This window comes from Salvelinus alpinus, chromosome 7 (assembly GCF_045679555.1).
Source record: "Salvelinus alpinus chromosome 7, SLU_Salpinus.1, whole genome shotgun sequence".
Taxonomy (NCBI): domain Eukaryota; kingdom Metazoa; phylum Chordata; class Actinopteri; order Salmoniformes; family Salmonidae; genus Salvelinus; species Salvelinus alpinus.
Window position 1 is genome coordinate 61,119,348 of NC_092092.1, and position 20,651 is coordinate 61,139,998.

At 46.4% G+C, this 20,651-nt stretch overlaps 1 protein-coding gene across 3 annotated transcripts in view; it reads right to left on the bottom strand.

The window, feature by feature from the left end:
- Positions 1-60: 60 nt before the first annotated feature.
- Positions 61-20,651, bottom strand: part of LOC139581401 (janus kinase and microtubule-interacting protein 1-like) — a 57,527-nt gene continuing 36,936 nt past the window's right edge. Inside the window, exons 8-22 of one of the 3 annotated variants that reach the window (XM_071411121.1) lie at positions 18,860-19,018; positions 17,975-18,037; positions 11,162-11,290; positions 10,840-10,968; positions 9,368-9,451; positions 8,124-8,186; positions 7,863-7,961; positions 5,900-6,001; positions 5,780-5,833; positions 5,558-5,623; positions 4,707-4,775; positions 4,491-4,568; positions 3,262-3,468; positions 900-965; positions 61-553 (exon numbers count right to left, since the gene is read on the bottom strand). In XM_071411121.1, the coding sequence (XP_071267222.1) occupies positions 386-553; positions 900-965; positions 3,262-3,468; positions 4,491-4,568; positions 4,707-4,775; positions 5,558-5,623; positions 5,780-5,833; positions 5,900-6,001; positions 7,863-7,961; positions 8,124-8,186; positions 9,368-9,451; positions 10,840-10,968; positions 11,162-11,290; positions 17,975-18,037; positions 18,860-19,018 (1,536 nt within the window). In that variant the 3' untranslated portion in view covers positions 61-385. Of the gene's footprint in view, positions 585-899; positions 966-3,261; positions 3,469-4,490; positions 4,569-4,706; positions 4,776-5,557; positions 5,624-5,779; positions 5,834-5,899; positions 6,002-7,862; positions 7,962-8,123; positions 8,187-9,367; positions 9,452-10,839; positions 10,969-11,161; positions 11,291-17,974; positions 18,038-18,859; positions 19,019-20,651 lie in introns of all 3 variants that reach the window. The other 2 variants (XM_071411122.1, XM_071411123.1) reach the window with 2 other exon arrangements.

Sequence of the window (20,651 nt, forward strand, 5' to 3'; positions counted from 1 at the left end):
CTTTCCCCCTCCCCATCTTTCCCCCTTCTTCTTCCTCTCCTCCTCCTCCTCCCTCCTTCTCCAATTGCACTCTTTCGTTGTGTGGTTCTAAATTCATCTGAGGCAGTGTCTCAATCAATGTTGTCCTTATTGACCCGCTTCAGTGTTCCAGTCACAATGTTTATGCTTTTTAGAACTCACTTTAGAGTTTGGCTAATTGTTCCACTTCCAGAAATGGTAGGCGAGGCTTCCTTTCTATAAAAAAAACACTGATACACCTCTCTTTATATGTCTCTGGTATTTGTTCACTTTTTAAAGTCATGGTTTTGTTATGTTTTGCATCCCAGGTTAAAAGTGCATGTTTATCAAAAAAGACATAAGGTTTGTGAACCATCTAAAAAACACATTAAAAAAACAAACATGTTGTGTGTCTCTTCCTCACTCTCTGAGGAAACAGACAATTGAGCGTCAGCGTCATCCTCCTGTTCTTACACAGTATTAGGGAGGTTGCGTCGCTGTGTGTCATTACCTGATGTCGGTCCGTGTCAGTGTCATTAAGGCACAATAATAAAAGCTAGAGAGAAAAACAAAAAGAGGAAGAAGAACTAAACAAATCATAATAATGTTAAAGAATGTTAAAAAAAGGAGAGAAGAAGACACGTTACTGTTCAGAATTCTAACTGAAGAGTCCTACTGCCCGCTCACATGACCCACAACCACAGGAGGCTGGTGAAGGGAGGCTTATAATAATAGTTGGAATGAAGTGAATAGAGTGGTACCATGTGTTTGATACCATTCATTTTGTTTCCTTCCAGCCATTACTATGAGCCCATCCTCCCCAAATTAGGTTCCACTAGCCACCTGTGCCTACAACACATACATAGATGTTTCTTAGACAGAGAGAGAAATTACATATATACCTTTTCTTCAATTTCCTTGACTTGTCTCTTTTGCATGTCAATCATGCCTTCCAACTGTCTTATTCTCTGTAAGGCAAATAACACAGAACATATGGTTCAGGAGGTCAACTTCCTACTGACCACAGGCTCTGTATTATAGTTTAGAAGTAGAACAAATAAATGGTTGTGGTTGTTAAACAGTTGCTAATGAAAGTGACGACAACCCTTTCCACATGTATTCCCAGAAGCTGCCCTACTCCCATGTTACCATGGCAGCTGTTGCAGAGCGTCAAATAAAAAAAATCCTGCTGCCATGACAACGAGCAAGTGGAACAATGGTGAATCTTTGTTCAGACCACATGAGCTGATTTGTTGACTGACCTTTGGTCTTGGCTACACACGCACGCACACTTCCATTTGCTCCTTTCCTCTCCTCTAAACACTATTTGAGACAGACTCAGACAAGCGGGAAATCCAGAACCTTCACTGGAAGTAATCCTGATAGAGTTATGAAACAATGGAACCACACTGATCACATTCTCCCTAAAAGCTGCTTAGATCATAACCACGGGAGGCTGAGTCAGCCAGAGGAGAGGCAGGGCCTGGAAAAGAGCTGTTTTTGGGGGACGGGATTAGGTTGAGATCCTGTATTGCACCCAGCAGGGCTGGTGGAGGAGAGACCAATGAAGAGAAGACTAAGAAAAATGTCTCAGCTGCAGGTCGGTTATGGAGAATGTTCTATTATAATTGATGTCTTTAGTAAATTCCTATTGTGTAACTGATTAGACAGTTGATGGTTAGTTTCTGAAGCAAGGAGTGTTGAGGTTAGGAGTGTCGTGTTGAGGTTAGGAGTGTCGTGTTGAGGTTAGGAGTGTCGTGTTGAGGTTAGGAGTGTCGTGTTGAGGTTAGGAGTGTCGTGTTGAGGTTAGGAGTGTCGTGTTGAGGTTAGGAGTGTCGTGTTGAGGTTAGGAGAGTCGTGTTGAGGTTAGGAGTGTCGTGTTGAGGTTAGGAGTGTCGTGTTGAGATTAGGAGTGTCGTGTTGAGGTTACGAGTGTCGAGTTGAGGTTAGGAGTGTCGAGTTGAGGTTAGGAGTGTCGAGTTGAGGTTAGGAGTGTCGTGTTGAGGTTAGGAGTGTCGTGTTGAGGTTCGGAGTGTCGTGTTGAGGTTAGGAGTGTCGTGTTGAGGTTAGGAGTGTCGTGTTGAGGTTAGGAGTGTCGTGTTGAGGTTAGGAGTGTCGTGTTGAGGTTAGGAGTGTCGTGTTGAGGTTGGGAGTGTCGTGTTGAGGTTAGGAGTGTCGTGTTGAGGTTAGGAGTGTCGTGTTGAGGTTGGGAGTGTCGTGTTGAGGTTGGGAGTGTCGTGTTGAGGTTGGGAGTGTCGTGTTGAGGTCGGGAGTGTCGTGTTGAGGTCAGGAGTGTCGTGTTGAGGTCAGGAGTGTCGTGTTGAGGTCAGGAGTGTCGTGTTGAGGTCAGGAATGTCGTGTTGAGGTTAGGAATGTCGTGTTGAGGTTAGGAGTGTTGAGGTTAGGAGTGTCGTGTTGAGGTTGGGAGTGTCGTGTTGAGGTTAGGAGTGCCGTGTTGAGGTTAGGAGTGCCGTGTTGAGGTTGGGAGTGTCGTGTTGAGGTTAGGAGTGTCGTGTTGAGGTTGGGAGTGTCGTGTTGAGGTTGGGAGTGTCGTGTTGAGGTTGGGAGTGTCGTGTTGAGGTTGGGAGTGTCGTGTTGAGGTTAGGAGTGTCGTGTTGAGGTTAGGAGTGTCGTGTTGAGGTTAGGAATGTCGTGTTGAGGTTAGGAGTGTCGTGTTGAGGTTAGGAGTGTCGTGTTGAGGTTAGGAGTGCCGTGTTGAGGTTAGGAGTGTCGTGTTGAGGTTAGGAGTGTCGTGTTGAGGTTAGGAGTGTCGTGTTGAGGTTGGGAGTGTCGTGTTGAGGTTGGGAGTGTCGTGTTGAGGTTGGGAGTGTCGTGTTGAGGTTGGGAGTGTCGTGTTGAGGTTGGGAGTGTCGTGTTGAGGTTGGGAGTGTCGTGTTGAGGTTAGGAGTGTCGTGTTGAGGTAAGGAATGTCGTGTTGAGGTTAGGAATGTCGTGTTGAGGTTAGGAATGTCGTGTTGAGGTTAGGAATGTCGTGTTGAGGTTAGGAATGTCGTGTTGAGGTTAGGAGTGTTGTGGTTAGGAGTGTCGTGTTGAGGTTAGGAGTGTTGTGTTGCAGTTAGGAGTGTCATGTTAATGTTAGGAGCATAAAGACTAATAGAATAAGGATAGGACTTTTGTGAAATGTTGAGGTTTGGTGGAATACACAAAATACAAGGAAACACACACACACACACACACACACACAAGCAGGAGGGATACTGCATCTTTTCTCTGTGGCGGCTGCAGGTTAAGGCCTTTCCTTACCTGCTGGGCATGCTGTAGGAGCTCCATGCGCTCCTGTAAGATCTGACTGTCATACTGGCGGCTCTGCCTGAGTATCTGCCTCCGCAGTTTGTCCACGGCTAGCCCCAGCTCCTCCCGCTGCCTGTTGGACAGAGACTCTGCGACCGCACGCCCCCCCGGCTCCTGCTGCAGAGCGCTATACAGAGTCGCCTCCAGCTCTGCGATCCTCTGCCATACAGCCACATACACAGGTACGCCACTGTGATCATGGCCGAGATGGAAAACACTGTTCCACTTTATATCTAGTGTCACTATAATGGTGTGTTTTTCATGGTAATTTCATGGCAACTACAATGTAGGTACTAAGTCCACTTTGTTACATAGTACTTACAACTGTTATGCCTGTTTACGGCTTATAATGTCAGTGTAGTGACCATGTAAAAACATGCTTCTATTGACACTGTATAAAGTGGAACTAAAAACACAAAAACACACACTGAATCAAATGAATAAATGGTGAGTGCTAGATACTCCTGTTGTTACCTGACTCATGGTGGTAGTGACGGTTAAATCAAGTTAGAGAGGGGAAGAATGTAAAACATACGGGCTTCTCTGTACTGGGAACATTCACACATCTCTAGTCTACGTGTAGTTCCTCTTGATACAGTCTCATTAGAATTACACACTTCACTGAGGGAATCACTAGACATCCTGTCTCGGGATCGTACTGTTCTCATCTGAGAGTGTTAGGGATGTGTCTGAACAGTTAATGCACAGCCATTCTCCCCAGCCAGTAGGGTGTGTCTCGTTCTGTCCTTTAGTACCCAGTGCAAACACGGGTTCATTGAGGTAGAAGATGCAGTATCCCGACAACACATGACAAACTCAAACAGCAGGGTTTGGTCTGTGGGTTAGTGATGTTTTATGGGTTTACATCATTTAGAGGGCTGACAGTGGGTCTACATCTAGGTCTAAAACATATACTTTATGAAACTATTGCATGTCATCTTGATAATATAAGGACTATTGTAATATATAATTATAATACAATATATGCCATTTAGCAGACGCTTCTAACCAAAGCGACTTACAGTGATGCGTGCATACATTTTACGAACAGGTGTTTCCTGGGAATCTAACCCACTATCCTGGCATTGCAACTTCAAGTTCCATGCTCTACCAACTGAGGACCACCACCCATGTTCCTACAAGCAGTAACCCTCCTCTCCCATCATGTTGCTGTGTCGTACCATGTAGGCCTGATCCAGGGCCTGCTTCCTGTAGTCCAGCTCCTCCTCCATGAAACCCTTCTGCTTACTGAACTGGTCCTGGAACAGCCACAGCACAACACAGGATATGAAATCACATCACGGGGTATCACATTGCATCACCATGACAATGGCGTCACGTCAGAGAGAGTGAAAAACCACTGATACTTGGTCAGATGTTTTTTTGGGGTCTCTCACCGTCTCATTCTCCAGGTCAATCATCTTCTGGGTCAAGGCTGCCTCTGTGCTGTTTATCTGTTTTAACCACTATGGAGGGAGGGAGAGAGAGAGAGACAGAGAGAGACACTCAACACATACTGTACAGTTAAATACTCAGTAGATAATGGACCAGTAGGTGTAAGAGGCAGGCTCAGAGATAAGAAGGAGGAGGAGGAGAAGGAGAAGGAGGAGAAAGAGGAAGAGGAGGAGAAGGAGGAGGAAGAAGAGAAGGAGGTGGAAGAGGAAAATAAGGAGGAGAAGGAGGAATAGTTGAAGAGGATGAAGAGGAGAAGGAGAAAGAGGAGGAAGAAGACGAGAAGGAGGTGGAAGAGGAAAAGAAAGAGGAGAAGGAGGAATAGTTGAAGAGGAGGAAGAGGAGAAGAAGAAAGAGGAAGAAGACGAGAAGGAGGAAGACAAGAAGGAGGAAGAGGAGAAATATGAGGAGGAGGAAGAGGAGGAGGAGGAGGAAGACGAGAAGGAGGTGGAGGAGGAGGAAAAGAAGAAGGAGGAATAGTTGAAGAGGAGGAAGAGGAGAAGAAGAAAGAGGAGGAAGAAGACGAGAAGGAGGAGGAAGACAAGAAGGAGGAAGAGGAGAAAGATGAGGAGGAGGAGGAGGAGGAAGAGGAGGAGGAAGACGAGAAGGAGGTGGAGGAGGAAAAGAAGAAGGAGGAATAGTTGAAGAGGAGGAAGGGGAGAAGAAGAAAGAGGAGGAAGAAGACGAGAAGGAGGAGGAGGAAGACGAGAAGGAGGAAGAGGAGGAAGAGGAGGCAGATGGGTTGCCTCCCACAATGTAACAATGTTCCAGTGTTGTTGGAGAAGGAGAGACTGACCTTCTCACACATTGACAGAACCGTCCCCGCCTGGATGACAACAATCTGCTCCTCGTTACGCAAGTTCTGGAGACGAAGAAGAGACAGGAAATGGATATAGAGGATCGGGGAGGGATAAAAGTATTTATTAAGGTTTTAATTGAGGGAGAAAATAGCATTGTGAATGTTAGTAAGATCATTTTATTGAGAGTATTAGGAACAGTGGAGAGAGTGTAAACTCACCCCATTATCTCCCAGGATATCCAGTTTCTTCATCAGATCTGGAATAACCACGTCCTAAAGAGGGATTACACATCCAGTTTACATACGCTGCGAGAGGGAGAATGTGTGTGTTTGTGTTACCTTGATGCCCTCCTGGTGACAGAAGATCTGCAGAGCGCTGTTGCTGTTCTCTGGGAAGGTAGTCATGTGGAATCCCATGGCTGGAAGCCTGTGTTCCCTCTCCTAATGGACAACAAAGACAGTTAACCCAGCCCTCATTCACACACACACACACACACACACACACACACACACAAACAGTCCTACCAGTCTAATTTACAGACCACAACAGCCAGCCCTCTAAAGGGGACAGTACAATCACAACTAATATTCTGGTTGGGTAGACTGGTGTGTGAGACTAATAGTGAATGCGTCAGGGTTGGGAACTGAACTGAATGGGTCAGGAACTGACCTGAATGGGTCAGGAACTGAATGGGTCAGGAACTGAATGGGTCGGGAACTGAACTGGTCAGGGTTGAGAACTGAACGGGTCAGGGTTGGGAACTGAACTGAACGGGTCAGGATTGGAAACCGAACTGAATGGGTCAGGAACTGAATGGGTCAGGAAATGAACTGAATGGGTCAAGGTTGGGAACTGAACAGGTCAGGTTTGGGAACTGAACGGGTTGCGAACTGAACTGAATGGGTCGGGAACTGAATAGGTCAGGAACTGAACTGAATGGGTCAGGGTTAGGAACTGAACTGAATGAGTCAGGGTTGGGAACTGAACTGAATGGGTCGGGAACTGAACGGGTCAGGGTTGGGAACTGAGCTGAATGGGTCATGGTTGGGAACTGAACTGAATGGGTCATGGTTGGGAACTGAGCTTAATGGGTCGTGGTTGGGAACTGAACTGAATGGGTCAGGGTTGGGAACTGAACGGGTCATGGTTGGGAACTGAACTGAATGGGTCAGGGTTGGGAACTGAACTGAATGGGTCATGGTTGGGAACTGAACGGGTCAGGGTTGGGAACTGAACTGAATGGGTCAGGGTTGGGAATTGAACTGAACTGGTCAGGGTTGGGAACTGAACTGAATGGGTCATGGTTGGGAACTGAACTGAATGATGTACAGTACTTACATGATGAGGATAGCATGCTCAGGATCTGTCCAAATGAGTTAGGTGGAGAAACATGATTTAAAACCAAAGTAAAGTAATAGGGTTTTAAAACATACTCTGGGAGTTCAAATGGACGAGTTTAAGTGACTGAGTGGCTCTTTGGGTCCATTCAACCCATTCTCATGTGTGTATTACGAGTTTCTTTGATACCTTCTTGAAGTGATCGAGTATCTCCTATGAAGTCATCATGAAAGATAGAAAAAAAGGATACTATGAAAGATACTCTAAAAAAGTATATGAAAGAGCTCATTAAAGATATCCTACATCAGTTGTTGGAGGCAGAACCTGAAAGGAGGAAAGCCATGCAGTCGATAATCTTCTATTATGGATAACAATCAAGAGATCTTCATCATACGACTGCCTTTTTAATGAACATAAAGAAACTTAAGAACAACTACATGCAAGGAGGAGACAAATGAACAAAGATGGGCAGATGGTGAACTTGAACACATTTTATTCCATTCAAAATTATATTCATCTCACTAAAGACAACATTCTTGTACATCTTTCAATTTAAAAAAATAAACTTTTCCAGTTCAGTGGGGATGGTAAGGCGGTCAGAATACAAGGTACATACAATGGGTCGAGGCACAGTAGTGTGTATGTTTGTGTGCGTGCGTGTGTACGCTGTACTAAGCGCCCCAGGAGGCTGGTGGGAGGAGCTATAGGAGGATGCTCTCACTGTAATGGCTGTAATGGAATTTGTGTCACGGAATCCAACATGTTTTTTTTGTGTGTTTGATACCATTCCATATATTCCATTCCAGCCATTACAATGAGCCCGTCCTGCTATAGCTCCTCCCACCAGCCTCCTCTGCTACTAGCACGCTTGTGTGTGTGTTTTGGTCACTGTATGTAGGTCTTGCGTGGGGACTGGAGACCGGTGTCGCCCCCTGGGGACAGTTTGATGGTGCACTCTCTTACTTCCAGCTCTAGCACTCTGAACTCCAGCAGCTCATTCTGGTCCCTCACGTCCTGCACCGCCGCCTGCAGCTTCCACTCAGCTTGCTGTAACACACACATCTACACACACACACACACACACATTTTTGTATTTCCTGCCACATTAGATAAACCATGTATCTAATAAAAGTATACACTCAAAGGCGCCCAATCCGAGTGTCCTTTCCTTCCAGATTGCTCACAGGACGGTGCTGAGTGACAGAGGAGTAGGATGTACCTTACCTTGTCGTGGAGTTCCTTATTGGTCCTGATGAAGTACTGCTTCTCCTCCACCCACTTAGAGTCCTGGAGAAATATACGGTCACACACACCTCAGAGGAAAACTAAAGTATCACAACACAGAATGATAAGGGAGATAAGAGCATCTTGCCACCCATAGGGGATACTGTACAATGTACATGCATGAGCACCCCAACCCAAAGAGATTCAGCCACACCGGGTGAGTCCTAGCCCAAACTGTCCGTTTCTGAACTGAGACCCACAAGCCCAAAATAAGTGATAAAATGCATTCAAATAGTCAGCACACATGCATGCAACCACAAGTTAAACACAAAAGATATTGCTGTAACATGGTTTTATTGAGCCAAAAAGAAACAGAGAAAGTTCACCACCAGAATGACCAGAAATACAGAGAAATGTGCTCAGAAATCTGTATTGGTACAGTGAACAGCATGCTGAACAGAGATTCAGGAATATTGAGGCACCAGAGGTGAGAGCAGTGCAACAGAAAGTGCAACAATGCCACAATGACACAAACAGGCAACATGCAGTAAATGTGAGGCATGCAACAGGTACCAGAGAATGATGGAGGATGCTATGAGTTCTGACCTCTGTGAAACGCTGCTCGGTATTAGATCTATTCAGTCTATTGATATCAGGCTGAGCAATCAACAAGAGGATTGAACAATCTATGTGATTTGCATCATGGTGCATTTGTTTTGTTTTGACCCCAAAATCCATATACACTTCTCAAAATGGATTTCACTCTGATTTTACAAATATCATTACTTATCCAAGGAAATAATGTAATTGATATATCTTTACAGAGGAACTGATTGAAGATGATTTCCACATAATGTCACATAATTAAGACAATACAGTATATATATATCTTCATTAACCTTGTTTCTTCAGAGTCAAATTTGTAAATGCTAGGTAAAATTTGATGACTGGCTGATTTGTTTATCATCAGTTTTCTCATGATCATGAGGAGATAAATCCTGATGATCTTTTCCAGAGAAAATAGACCATATACATTAAAATACTGTCAACGACAGTGGAGCACACACACAGGGCAGAGTTGTGACATCATCAGAGTGACATCACAAGATCCTGCGGCAGATCCGGTCGGCGTAGCCGTAGCGCCAGGCCAAAAGCAAAGCCCCAAGACAGACAAGCAGCAGGGCCAATGAGAGCGGAGCAGCCAGGGACCTCCCAGTCTTCTCCCCGCCCACTTCCTCTTTTACCTGCCCCCTCTCAGCCAATGCCTTCTCCAGGTCGGCGATCTTCGCCTGGCACCCAATCAGATCTGCCTGCAGCTGCTCACGGTTCTGGGGGAAGGTGAACGTAGCCAATCAGAGAACAGAGTCAAGTCAGTTCAATCAGGTGAGTTAGTGCTGGGCTGGAACAAAAGCCTGCACACCCTGCAGCCTGCTAAGATAGAAGAACATCAACCTGCACACCCTGCAGCCTGTTAAGATAGAAGAACATTAACCTGCACACCCTGCAGCCTGTTAAGATACAAGAACATTAACCTGCACACCCTGCAGCCTGCTAAGATTGAAGAACATTAACCTGCACACCCTGCAGCCTGCTAAGATAGAACATTAACCTGCACATCCTGCAGCCTGTTAAGATAGAACATTAACCTGCACACCCTGCAGCCTGTTAAGATAGAACATTAACCTGCACACCCTGCAGCCTGTTAAGATAGAAGAACATTAACCTGCACACCCTGCAGCCTGTTAAGATAGAACATTAACCTGCACACCCTGCAGCCTGCTAAGATAGAAGAACATTAACCTGCACACCCTGCAGCCTGTTAAGATAGAAGAACATTAACCTGCACACCCTGCAGCCTGTTAAGATAGAACATTAACCTGCACACCCTGCAGCCTGTTAAGATAGAAGAACATTAACCTGCACACCCTGCAGCCTGTTAAGATAGAAGAACATTAACCTGCACACCCTGCAGCCTGTTAAGATAGAACATTAACCTGCACACCCTGCATCCTACTAAGATAGAAGAACATTAACCTGCACACCCTGCAGCCTGTTAAGATAGAACATTAACCTGCACACCCTGCAGCCTGTTAAGATAGAAGAACATTAACCTGCACACCCTGCAGCCTGTTAAGATAGAAAATTAACCTGCACACCCTGCAGCCTGTTAAGATAGAACATTAACCTGCACACCCTGCAGCCTGTTAAGATAGAACATTAACCTGCACACCCTGCAGCCTGTTAAGATAGAACATTAACCTGCACAGCCTGCAGCCTGTTAAGATAGAACATTAACCTGCACACCCTGCAGCCTGTTAAGATAGAACATTAACCTGCACACCCTGCAGCCTGTTAAGATAGAAGAACATTAACCTGCACACCCTGCAGCCTGTTAAGATAGAACATTAACCTGCACACCCTGCAGCCTGTTAAGATAGAACATTAACCTGCACACCCTGCAGCCTGTTAAGATAGAACATTAACCTGCACACCCTGCAGACTGTTAAGATAGAAGAACATTAACCTGCACACCCTGCAGCCCGTTAAGATAGAAGAACATTAACCTGCACACCCTGCAGCCTGTTATGATAGAATAACATTGTTCTTGTACTCCTCTTGGCAAAAGCTCATGTTTTGAGACAGTGATGGGCACATCAGGAGTCTAATGAGGGATATCAGGGGCAGGCTGTAGGGGTTAAAGGTTAAAGCTACTCACCCTGGCCACTCTCTCAGCATCGTGTGACCCCCCAGTCTGTTCCTGTAGGAGGGCGTAGGCCCGCTGGAGAGCCTGGTACTCTCTGGTCAGCTGTCTGAAGCGCAGCTCTGACTCTTCACGAGAGACACCCTGGGGAATGAATACAATATATAACAAGCCATATAGCATACGCTTTTATCCAAAGCGACAAACAGTCATGCATGTATACATTTTACGCACGGTTGGTCCAGGGAATTTAACCCACTATCTGGGCATTGCAAGAGCCATGCTCTACCAACTAAACTACAGAGGACCGGGTAGCGACATGGTCAAACACACTTACGTCCTCCAGGTCCTCCTCAGGTGTGGCAGGGGTGCAGTCTGTGAGGTCAGTGTTGTAAGAGGTCAGAGACGACGTCTCAGAGTCCACAGACTCCTCATCAAATCCAAAATATGTCTCCACAACATGCCTCTGGAGAGATAGAGAGAGAGAGGGAGGAAGAGGAGAGAGGGGGAGGGAGAGAGTGGGGGAGGGAGGAGGGTGGAGAGCGAGAGAAGGAGAGAGAGAAGGGGAAAGAAAAAGGGAGTGATGAGCTGTAATATATTGATCTACACACACACATACACAACAACAATAGGAGAGAAGACTATTTGAAACACACACTGTGGTATCTACCTCGGGGGTTGGTAATAGAGGGGAGGTAGGTGCTGCGACTTTGCCTCCCTCTGCTGGGAGTACACGTGCTGGGCACCCGACACGGATGGCTCCAAGTAGAGGTAATTCGGGGAAAGTGCCAACCAGCCGTGGAGGCCACATAAAAGGAGCACTGTGGCACACCGCGGGGGAGAACAGAGAGACCGACAGAGCAGAAGCTGAGAAGAAGGACCGAGACAAACCTACATGATTTCGTTGTTATGTTTATTTTATTGTCTAGTAAAGTTGTGTTTGCTGACTAGAACCTCCCTGTCGCGGTGTTCTCTCTGCACGCTCAACCCAACACCCCACGGTTTACCACATATGGTGGAGAATGCGGGCATCTCAGTTGTTTTGGGTGCTGTGGGGGTCGAGCGTACGGAGATTACCATGGAGGAACTGGTGGCTCAGTTTATCCTCAGCCAGCAGAAGCAGCACCAACAAAACCGCAGACTGGTAGCGGAGGTAGCCCAGTTGAAGGCTGGGAGGGCTCAGGAGTCTGGCCCGAATCAGTTCCTGGTTAAGTTAATGGAGGAGGACGTGGATATGTATTTGTGCAGCGTCGAGAGGACGGCGCAGAGGGAAGGATGGCCCAAGTGGGCCAGCCTGTTGGCTCCCTACTCTCCAGAAGGCCTACTTTGACTTGAATGCCGACCAGGCCGCAAATTATGAGGCACCCAAATGTGAGAGGGCGGTCGGTCCAATGGGAAGTGACGACAGTGCTAGAGATGGGGGTACTGGAGGAGTCCCACAGTGAGTGGTCTAGCCCTATAGTGCTGGTACCAAAACCGGACGTATCCGTACGCTTTTGCAATGACTTCCGGGGCCTGAACGAGGTCAGCAAGTTCGACATCTACCCCATGCCCCGGGTGGATGAACTGATTGACCGCTTGGGGATGGAGAGATACGTCAGCACCTTGGACCTGACGAAGGGGTACTGGCAGGTGCTGCTGGCAGCGGCCTCCCGGGAGAAGATGGCCTTCTCCACCCCGGGGGGGTTATACCACTCTTAGGTTCTTCCTTTCGGGCTCCACGGGGCTCTAGCGACCTTTCAGCGACTCATGGACCGCCTCCTGTGCCCGCCCAGTAAGTACGCTGCTGTTTATTTGGATGACATAATTGTGTACAGTGACAGTTGGGAGTCCCATCTCTGTAGGTTACAGGCAGTGGTGGATGTGCTAAGGGATGCGGGTCTGACCGCGAACCCCCACAAGTGCAAGCTGGGCTACGCCGAGGTGAAGTACCTGGGCTATCAGATCGGGTGGGGAAATGTGAAGCCCAAAGAAAAAAAAAGAAAAAAAAAGAGAAACAATGGCTGCCATTAGGAAATGGCCGGTCCCCCGAACCAAGAGGCAGGTGAAGTCGTTCCTGGGGTTAGCAGGCTACTACAGTCGATTTGTACCAAACTTTGCCGCAATAGCTCCTCCCCTCACAGACCTAACGAAGACACGACTACCCCAGATGGTGCGATGGACGGAGGACACAGAGGCGGTGTTCCAGGCCTTGAAGGATGCGCTATGTTCGCACCAGGTACTCATCACCGCGGACTTATCAAAAAACTCCTGGTCCAGACAGACGCGTCTGACCAGGCAGGAAGCTCCTCCCGAGGGAGAAGAATTACTCGACTGTCGAGAAGGACTGCCTCGCTGTGGAGTGGGCACTGGACACCCTTAAGTATTACCTCCTCGGGAGGAAGTTCACCCTGATCACTGACTGTGCCCCCCTTGCGTGGATGGCTCCAAGTAGAGGTAATTAGGGGAAAGTGCCAACCAGCCGTGGAGGCCACATAAAAGGAGCACTGTGGCACACCGCGGGGGAGAACAGAGAGACCGACAGAGCAGAAGCTGAGAAGAAGGACCGAGCCAAACCTACATGATTTCGTTGTGTTTATTTTATTGCCTAGTAAAGTCGTGTTTGCTGACTAGAACCTCCATGTCACTGTGTTATCTCTGCACGCTCAGCCCAACACCCCACGGTTTACCACAACACACACTCACCCAACCCATGATGCTACAGAACACTCACCCAACCCATGATGCTACAGAACACTCACCCAACCCATGATGCTACAGAACACTCACCCAACCCATGATGCTACAGAACACTCACCCAACCCATGATGCTACAGAACACTCACCCAATCCATGATGCTACAGAACACTCACCCAATCCATGATGCTACAGAACACTCACCCAATCCATGATGCTACAGAACACTCACCCAATCCATGATGCTACAGAACACTCACCCAACCCATGATGCTACAGAACACTCACCCAATCCATGATGCTACAGAACACTCACCCAACCCATGATGCTACAGAACACTCACCCAACCCATGATGCTACAGAACACTCACCCAATCCATGATGCTACAGAACACTCACCCAACCCATGATGCTACAGAACACTCACTGTGACATACTGTAGACTGTCCATCAACCTTGGAACAATCACTTCCCCATTCCTTACCATCCGATTACGAAACACAAATCATCCACACAATAATAATAAAGGCTAATCTCATCCTTCCCATTGATTTTATAAATTCAACAGTATTGTCCTTCCCATTGATCTCAGGACCAACCCACGGAGTCAGCTCAATAGTCACTGTACTACAGTAAAGTCCTTACCATCGTGTTTGTAGGTCATCCCCTGACACCCAGAGAAGGCGAGGACAGACCATAACACACAGACAGATGAATCAGGAGAAGGAGACAGACCATAGCACACAGACAGATGAATCAGGAGATGGAGACAGACCATAGCACACAGACAGATGAATCAGGAGATGGAGACAGACCATAGCACACAGACAGATGAAGCAGGAGATGGAGACAGACCATAGTACAGACAGATGAATCAGGAGAAGGAGACAGACCATAACACACAGACAGATGAAGCAGGAGAAGGAGACAGACCATAGCACACAGACAGATGAATCAGGAGATGGAGACAGACCATAGCACACAGACAGATGAAGCAGGAGATGGAGACAGACCATAGTACAGACAGATGAATCAGGAGAAGGAGACAGACCATAACACACAGACAGATGAAGCAGGAGAAGGAGACAGACCATAGCACACAGACAGATGAAGCAGGAGATGGAGACAGACCATAGCACACAGACAGATGAAGCAGGAGATGGAGACAGACCATAGCACACAGACAGATGAAGCAGGAGGAGACAGACCATAGCACACAGACAGATGAAGCAGGAGAAGGAGACAGACCATAGTACACAGGCAGATGAAGCAGGAGATGGAGACAGACCATAGCACACAGACAGATGAAGCAGGAGAAGGAGACAGACCATAGCACACAGACAGATGAAGCAGGAGATGGAGACAGACCATAGCACACAGACAGATGAAGCAGGAGATGGAGACAGACCATAGCACACAGACAGATGAAGCAGGAGATGGAGAGTACGAGCTGGACATACTCATACACACTGGTGCTATACTATAAACCTCCTGACAAAGCTAGTATCCTCGAAGGTGAACTATACTGTTTTCTGGCACTGAGCTCTGAGGCCGGGCTGTCTCAGTCACCCACTTACCAGACACAGACAGAGAGGTGTGTTAGCTAGCATCCACCAATCCTCTTTAAGATAGTTAACAGGCCTGTGAGGTAGCAGCACTGTACTCTTCCATTCCCAGTCAGACTCTCCCAGTAAGTGCATTCTGTTCCATTCCAGTCAGACTCTCCCAGTAAGTGCATTCTGTTCCATTCCAGTCAGACTCTCCCAGTAAGTGCATTCTGTTCCATTCCAGTCAGACTCTCCCAGTAAGTGCATTCTGTTCCATTCCAGTCAGACTCTCCCAGTAAGTGCATTCTGTTCCATTCCAGTCAGAATCTCCCAGTAAGTGCATTCTGTTCCATTCCAGTCAGACTCTCCCAGTAAGTGCATTCTGTTCCATTCCAGTCAGACTCTCCCAGTAAGTGCATTCTGTTCCATTCCCAGTTAGAGTCCCAGTAAGTGCATTCTGTTCCATTCCCAGTTAGAGTCCCAGTAACCAGCTCCAGTTATAGATGCAGGGAGTGTGTTAAAACCTTTTCTCAATATAGGGGGTGCTGTTTCAACGTTACCATTTATCGTTCCCAAATTAAACTGCCTCGTACTCAATTCTTGCTCGTACAATATGCATATTATTATTACTATTGGATAGAAAACACTCTCTAGTTTCTAAAACCGTTTGAATTATTTTTTCTGAGTGAAACAGAACTCGTTTGGCAGCGAAATTCCTGACAGGTACTGCAAAATCTGAAAATGTAGACTCTGTTCTAGGATCAGTTTAAAACTCTGTATGTATCCTATGGGTCGACATGAACTGCACGCGCCTTCCCCTGGATGTCAGTAACCAATGAGAATTGGAATGGAGTTTCTAGGCAGATCTGAGACCTTATAAAAGCCCATGGCATGGGGGGTGCACTCTTTTCAACCTTCGTCATGACGCAAAGAAGGACCTCAGGATGGCATTCTCAAAAGCTCAAGTTATAGGCCTTAGATATATCCGGCTCTGATTTTATTCGATATAGGTGTTAGAAACATCATAACGAAGTTATTTTAAACCGAGTTATATCAGTTTATGTGAGTATATTGCGATTTTCGGAATTTCCTTTGTATTGCGTTTTGAAGATTTGGGCATGTCTGCGCCACATAGCTAATGTTTGCTGCTATTTCCAAAGTTGAAGAGGACGTTTTACAACCGAGCAACGATTCTTTTGGACAAAGGACAACTTGCCCAAGATTCTGATGGAAGCTCTTCCAAAAGTAAGAGCTATTTATGATGTTAATCCGTATTTCTGTGGAAAAATGTAAAATGATTTGTCCGCCATTAATTTCGGCACTGGTCTGGCTGTAACGCACACTGTATGTCTAGTAACGTTAATTTTAAAAATCTAACACAGCGGTTGCATTAATAACTAATGCATCTTTCATTTGCTGTCCAACCTGTATTTTTTAGTCAAGTTTACGATTAGTTATCGATTAGATTAGGTGCCTCTCCAAGATGGCGCCGGCCAGAATGCCTGAAATGTTGCTACTGATCACATAGTTGCTACTGATCGTATAACCACGATTTGTGCTGCTAAATATGCACATTTTCGAACAAAACCTATATGCATTGTGTAATATGATGGTCCCGTGTGGCTCAGTTGGTAGAGCATGGCGCTTGCAACGCCAGGGTTGTGGGTTCATTCCCCACGGGGGGACCAGGATGAATATGTATGAACTTTCCAAATTGTAAGTCGCTCTGGATAAGAGCGTCAGCTAAATGACTTAAATGTAAATGTAATGATGTTACAGGACTGTCATCTGATGAAGTTTATCAAGGTTAGTCAAAAATTATATATCTTTTGCTGGATTGTTACGATCGCTAACCTTTGCTGCTGGTAAATTGCTTGTGTTTCTGGTTATTGTGGTAAGCTAATATAATGCTATATTGTGTTTTCGCTGTAAAACACTTAAAAAATCTGAAATATTGGCTGGATTCACAAGATGTTAGTCTTTCATTTGCTGTACGCTGTGTATTTTTCAGAAATGTTTTATGATGCGTATTTCGGTATTTGACGTTGGTCTCTGTAATTATTCTGGCTGCATCGACGCTATTTCAGATTGCAGCTGCAATGTAGAACTGTGATTTATACCTGAAATATGCACATTTTTCTAACAAAACATATGCTATACAATAAATATGTTATCAGACTGTCATCTGATGAAGTTTTTTCTTGGTTAGTGACTATTTATATCTTTATTTGGTCGAATTTGTGAACGCTACCTATGCAGTAAGAAAATGGTGGAGAGAAAAAAGTTGAGTCTTTTGCTATCGTGGTTAGCTAATAGAAATACATATTGTGTCTTCCCTGTAAAACATTTTAAAAATCAGAAATGATGGCTGGATTCACAAGATCTGTATCTTTCATCTGGTGTCTTGGACTTGTGATTTCATGATATTTAGATGCTAGTATTTACTTGTGGCGCTATGCTAGGCTATGCTAGTCAGCTTTTTTACTGATGGGGGTGCTCCCGGATCCGGGATGAGTACCAAGTAAAAGTTAAATCTCTTAGCAACATACATCACCGACTCTGCTAACTCTCGAGGACCCAGTCCAATTACTAGAATCACTCCTCCTCTCCTGATCATCAACACCTCATCTACCTATCCTTCTGACTGAGTTTGGAAGAGATTACCAAACAGGTGTCAATGTTCCCCCATCTGAGCCCAATTAAACACAGTCACACGCACTTAGGAACCGATACATTCACACGCGCGCCCACACGCCCCATCTGACCCCAATTAGACAGAACCAGCCCATCAGCATCATGAGAAGAGACTATTGCTTTGACAAGCCGCTGGACCAGCAGTGTGTGACAAGAGGCATAGAACACAACAAAGAAACACTATAAAACACACACAAACACACAGAATGGTAGAGGGAGTTGTAGTCTTACTTTAGGTGGTAGCTTGAGGGGTTTTCTTCGGTTCTTTTTGCAGCGCATCAGTCTGTCACGTTCCTGTGCAGAAAGGAGCAACTTGGGATATAGCATTTTGAGTTTAGACAACATGCATCGTTTATGTATGAGAAGGCTCTGATTGATGTGGGACTGATCCTTAACCTGACAAACTAATTGTACTAATCTAGGCCATCGATCGTCCCGTGTGTGGAATCCTGGGGACAGAATCGGAATACTATTTGATTTAGGCTTGTCAAAATGCAGCCACGGTAAAAAGTGAGACGGGTAGGATTCTTTATGGGACCAACCAGGTTTGGAGAAGGTAAACAGAGTTGTGTATCCAACACCTGCCCCCAGGACCGGACATGTTGGGGCGATCCAGAACTATGATCAGCAGCAAGGAGCCAGCAGAACATCACCGTGCTAATGAGTAAATTAGCAACAGGCTCTGATTAAAAGTGATTAGAGAGTGGGTGGTGAGAGTGGGAGAGTGGGTGGTGAGAGTGGGAGAGTGGGTGGTGAGAGTGGGAGAGTGGGTGGTGAGAGTGGGAGAGTGGGTGGTGAGTGTGGGAGAGTGGGTGGTGAGTGTGGGAGATTGGGTGGTGAGTGGCTGGCTGGCGAGAGGGTCTGGAGGGCAGGACCAACATGTTACCCAACAGTACACTCACCCTAACGGCAGCCATTTTATTCCACTGTTTCAATGTACTGCAGTAAAGTACAACAAAATGTCTGCCTGTTTGTTTAAGAACCCATGAGCTAGGCGGGTGCCCATATTCACTAATCTCACTACAATAAGGATCTGTCAATGCCCTGTTGTTTGGAACTTCTGGTGATTTAAAGATCAGGTAAACTACAATGTCGATGTTAGAGTGTCTCCCTGACCTGCGTGAGCTCGTCGATGATGCCTTGTTGCTCGGCAACCTGCAGCTTAAGGAACTCTACTTCCTGTTCCTCGTGGGCCTGACTTAGGTCTGTCAGTGAGGTAGGCCTCTTCAGCTGCTGGGGCTGAGGCTGCTGGGAACGAGAGTGCACATTCACCTTCTGATAGAGGGAGAGGGGGAGGGAGAAGGGGGAGAGAAAGTGGAAAAGAGAGAGAGGGAAGTGAGGAGAGATACATTATCAGGGGTCAGCGACTCAAGTGTGGAGGTTGAGAGAGACAGAGAGAGAGAGAGAGAGAGAGAGAGAGAGAGAGAGACAGAGAGACAGAGAGAGAGAGAGACAGAGAGAGAGAGAGACAGCGAGACAGCGAGACAGACAGCGAGAGAGAGATACAGCGAGAGAGAGACAGCGAGAGAGAGACAGCGAGAGAGAGACAGCGAGAGAGAGACAGCGAGAGAGAGACAGCGAGAGACAGCGAGAGAGAGACAGCGAGAGAGAGAGACAGCGAGAGAGAGAGACAGCGAGAGAGAGAGACAGAGACAGAGAGAGACAGTGACAGAGAGAGAGAGACAGAGAGAGAATAAATAAATAAATAAATAAAATCCATGTACACAAACAACAAGTGTGCGGTTAAAATTGGCAAAAAACACACACATTTCTTCACACAGGGTCGTGGGGTGAGACAGGGATGCAGCTTAAGCCCCACCCTCTTCAACATATATATCAACGAATTGGCGCGGGCACTAGAACAGTCTGCAGCACCCGGTCTCACCCTACTAGAATCCGAAGTCAAATGTCTACTGTTTGCTGATGATCTGGTGCTTCTGTCACCAACCAAGGAGGGCCTACAGCAGCACCTAGATCTTCTGCACAGATTCTGTCAGACCTGGGCCCTGACAGTAAATCTCAGTAAGACCAAAATAATGGTGTTCCAAAAAAGGTCCAGTCACCAGGACCACAAATTCCATCTAGACACCGTTGCCCTAGAGCACACAAAAAACTATACATACCTCGGCCTAAACATCAGCACCACAGGTAACTTCCACAAAGCTGTGAACGATCTGAGAGACAAGGCAAGAAGGGCCTTCTATGCCTTCAAAAGGAACATAAATTTCAACATACCAATTAGGATCTGGCTAAAAATACTTGAATCAGTCATAGAGCCCATTGCCCTTTATGGTTGTGAGGTCTGGGGTCCGCTCACCAACCAAGATTTCACAAAATGGGACAAACACCAAATTGAGACTCTGCATGCAGAATTCTGCAAAAATATCCTCCGTGTACAACGTAGAACACCAAATAATGCATGCAGAGCAGAATTAGGCCGATACCCACTAATTATCAAAATCCAGAAAAGAGCCGTTAAATTCTACAACCACCTAAAAGGAAGCGATTCCCAAACCTTCCATAACAAAGCCATCACCTACAGAGAGATGAACCTGGAGAAGAGTCCCCTAAGCAAGCTGGTCCTAGGGCTCTGTTCACAAACACAAACACACCCCACAGAGCCCCAGGACAACAGCACAATTAGACCCAACCAAATCATGAGAAAACAAAAAGATAATTACTTGACACATTGGAAAGAATTAACAAAAAAACAGAGCAAACTAGAATGCTATTTGGCCCTAAACAGAGAGTACACAGTGGCAGAATACCTGACCACTGTGACTGACCCAAACTTAAGGAAAGCTTTGACTACGTACAGAATCAGTGAGCATAGCCTTGCTATTGAGAAAGGCCGCCGTAGGCAGACATGGCTCTCAAGAGAAGACAGGCTATGTGCACACTGCCCACA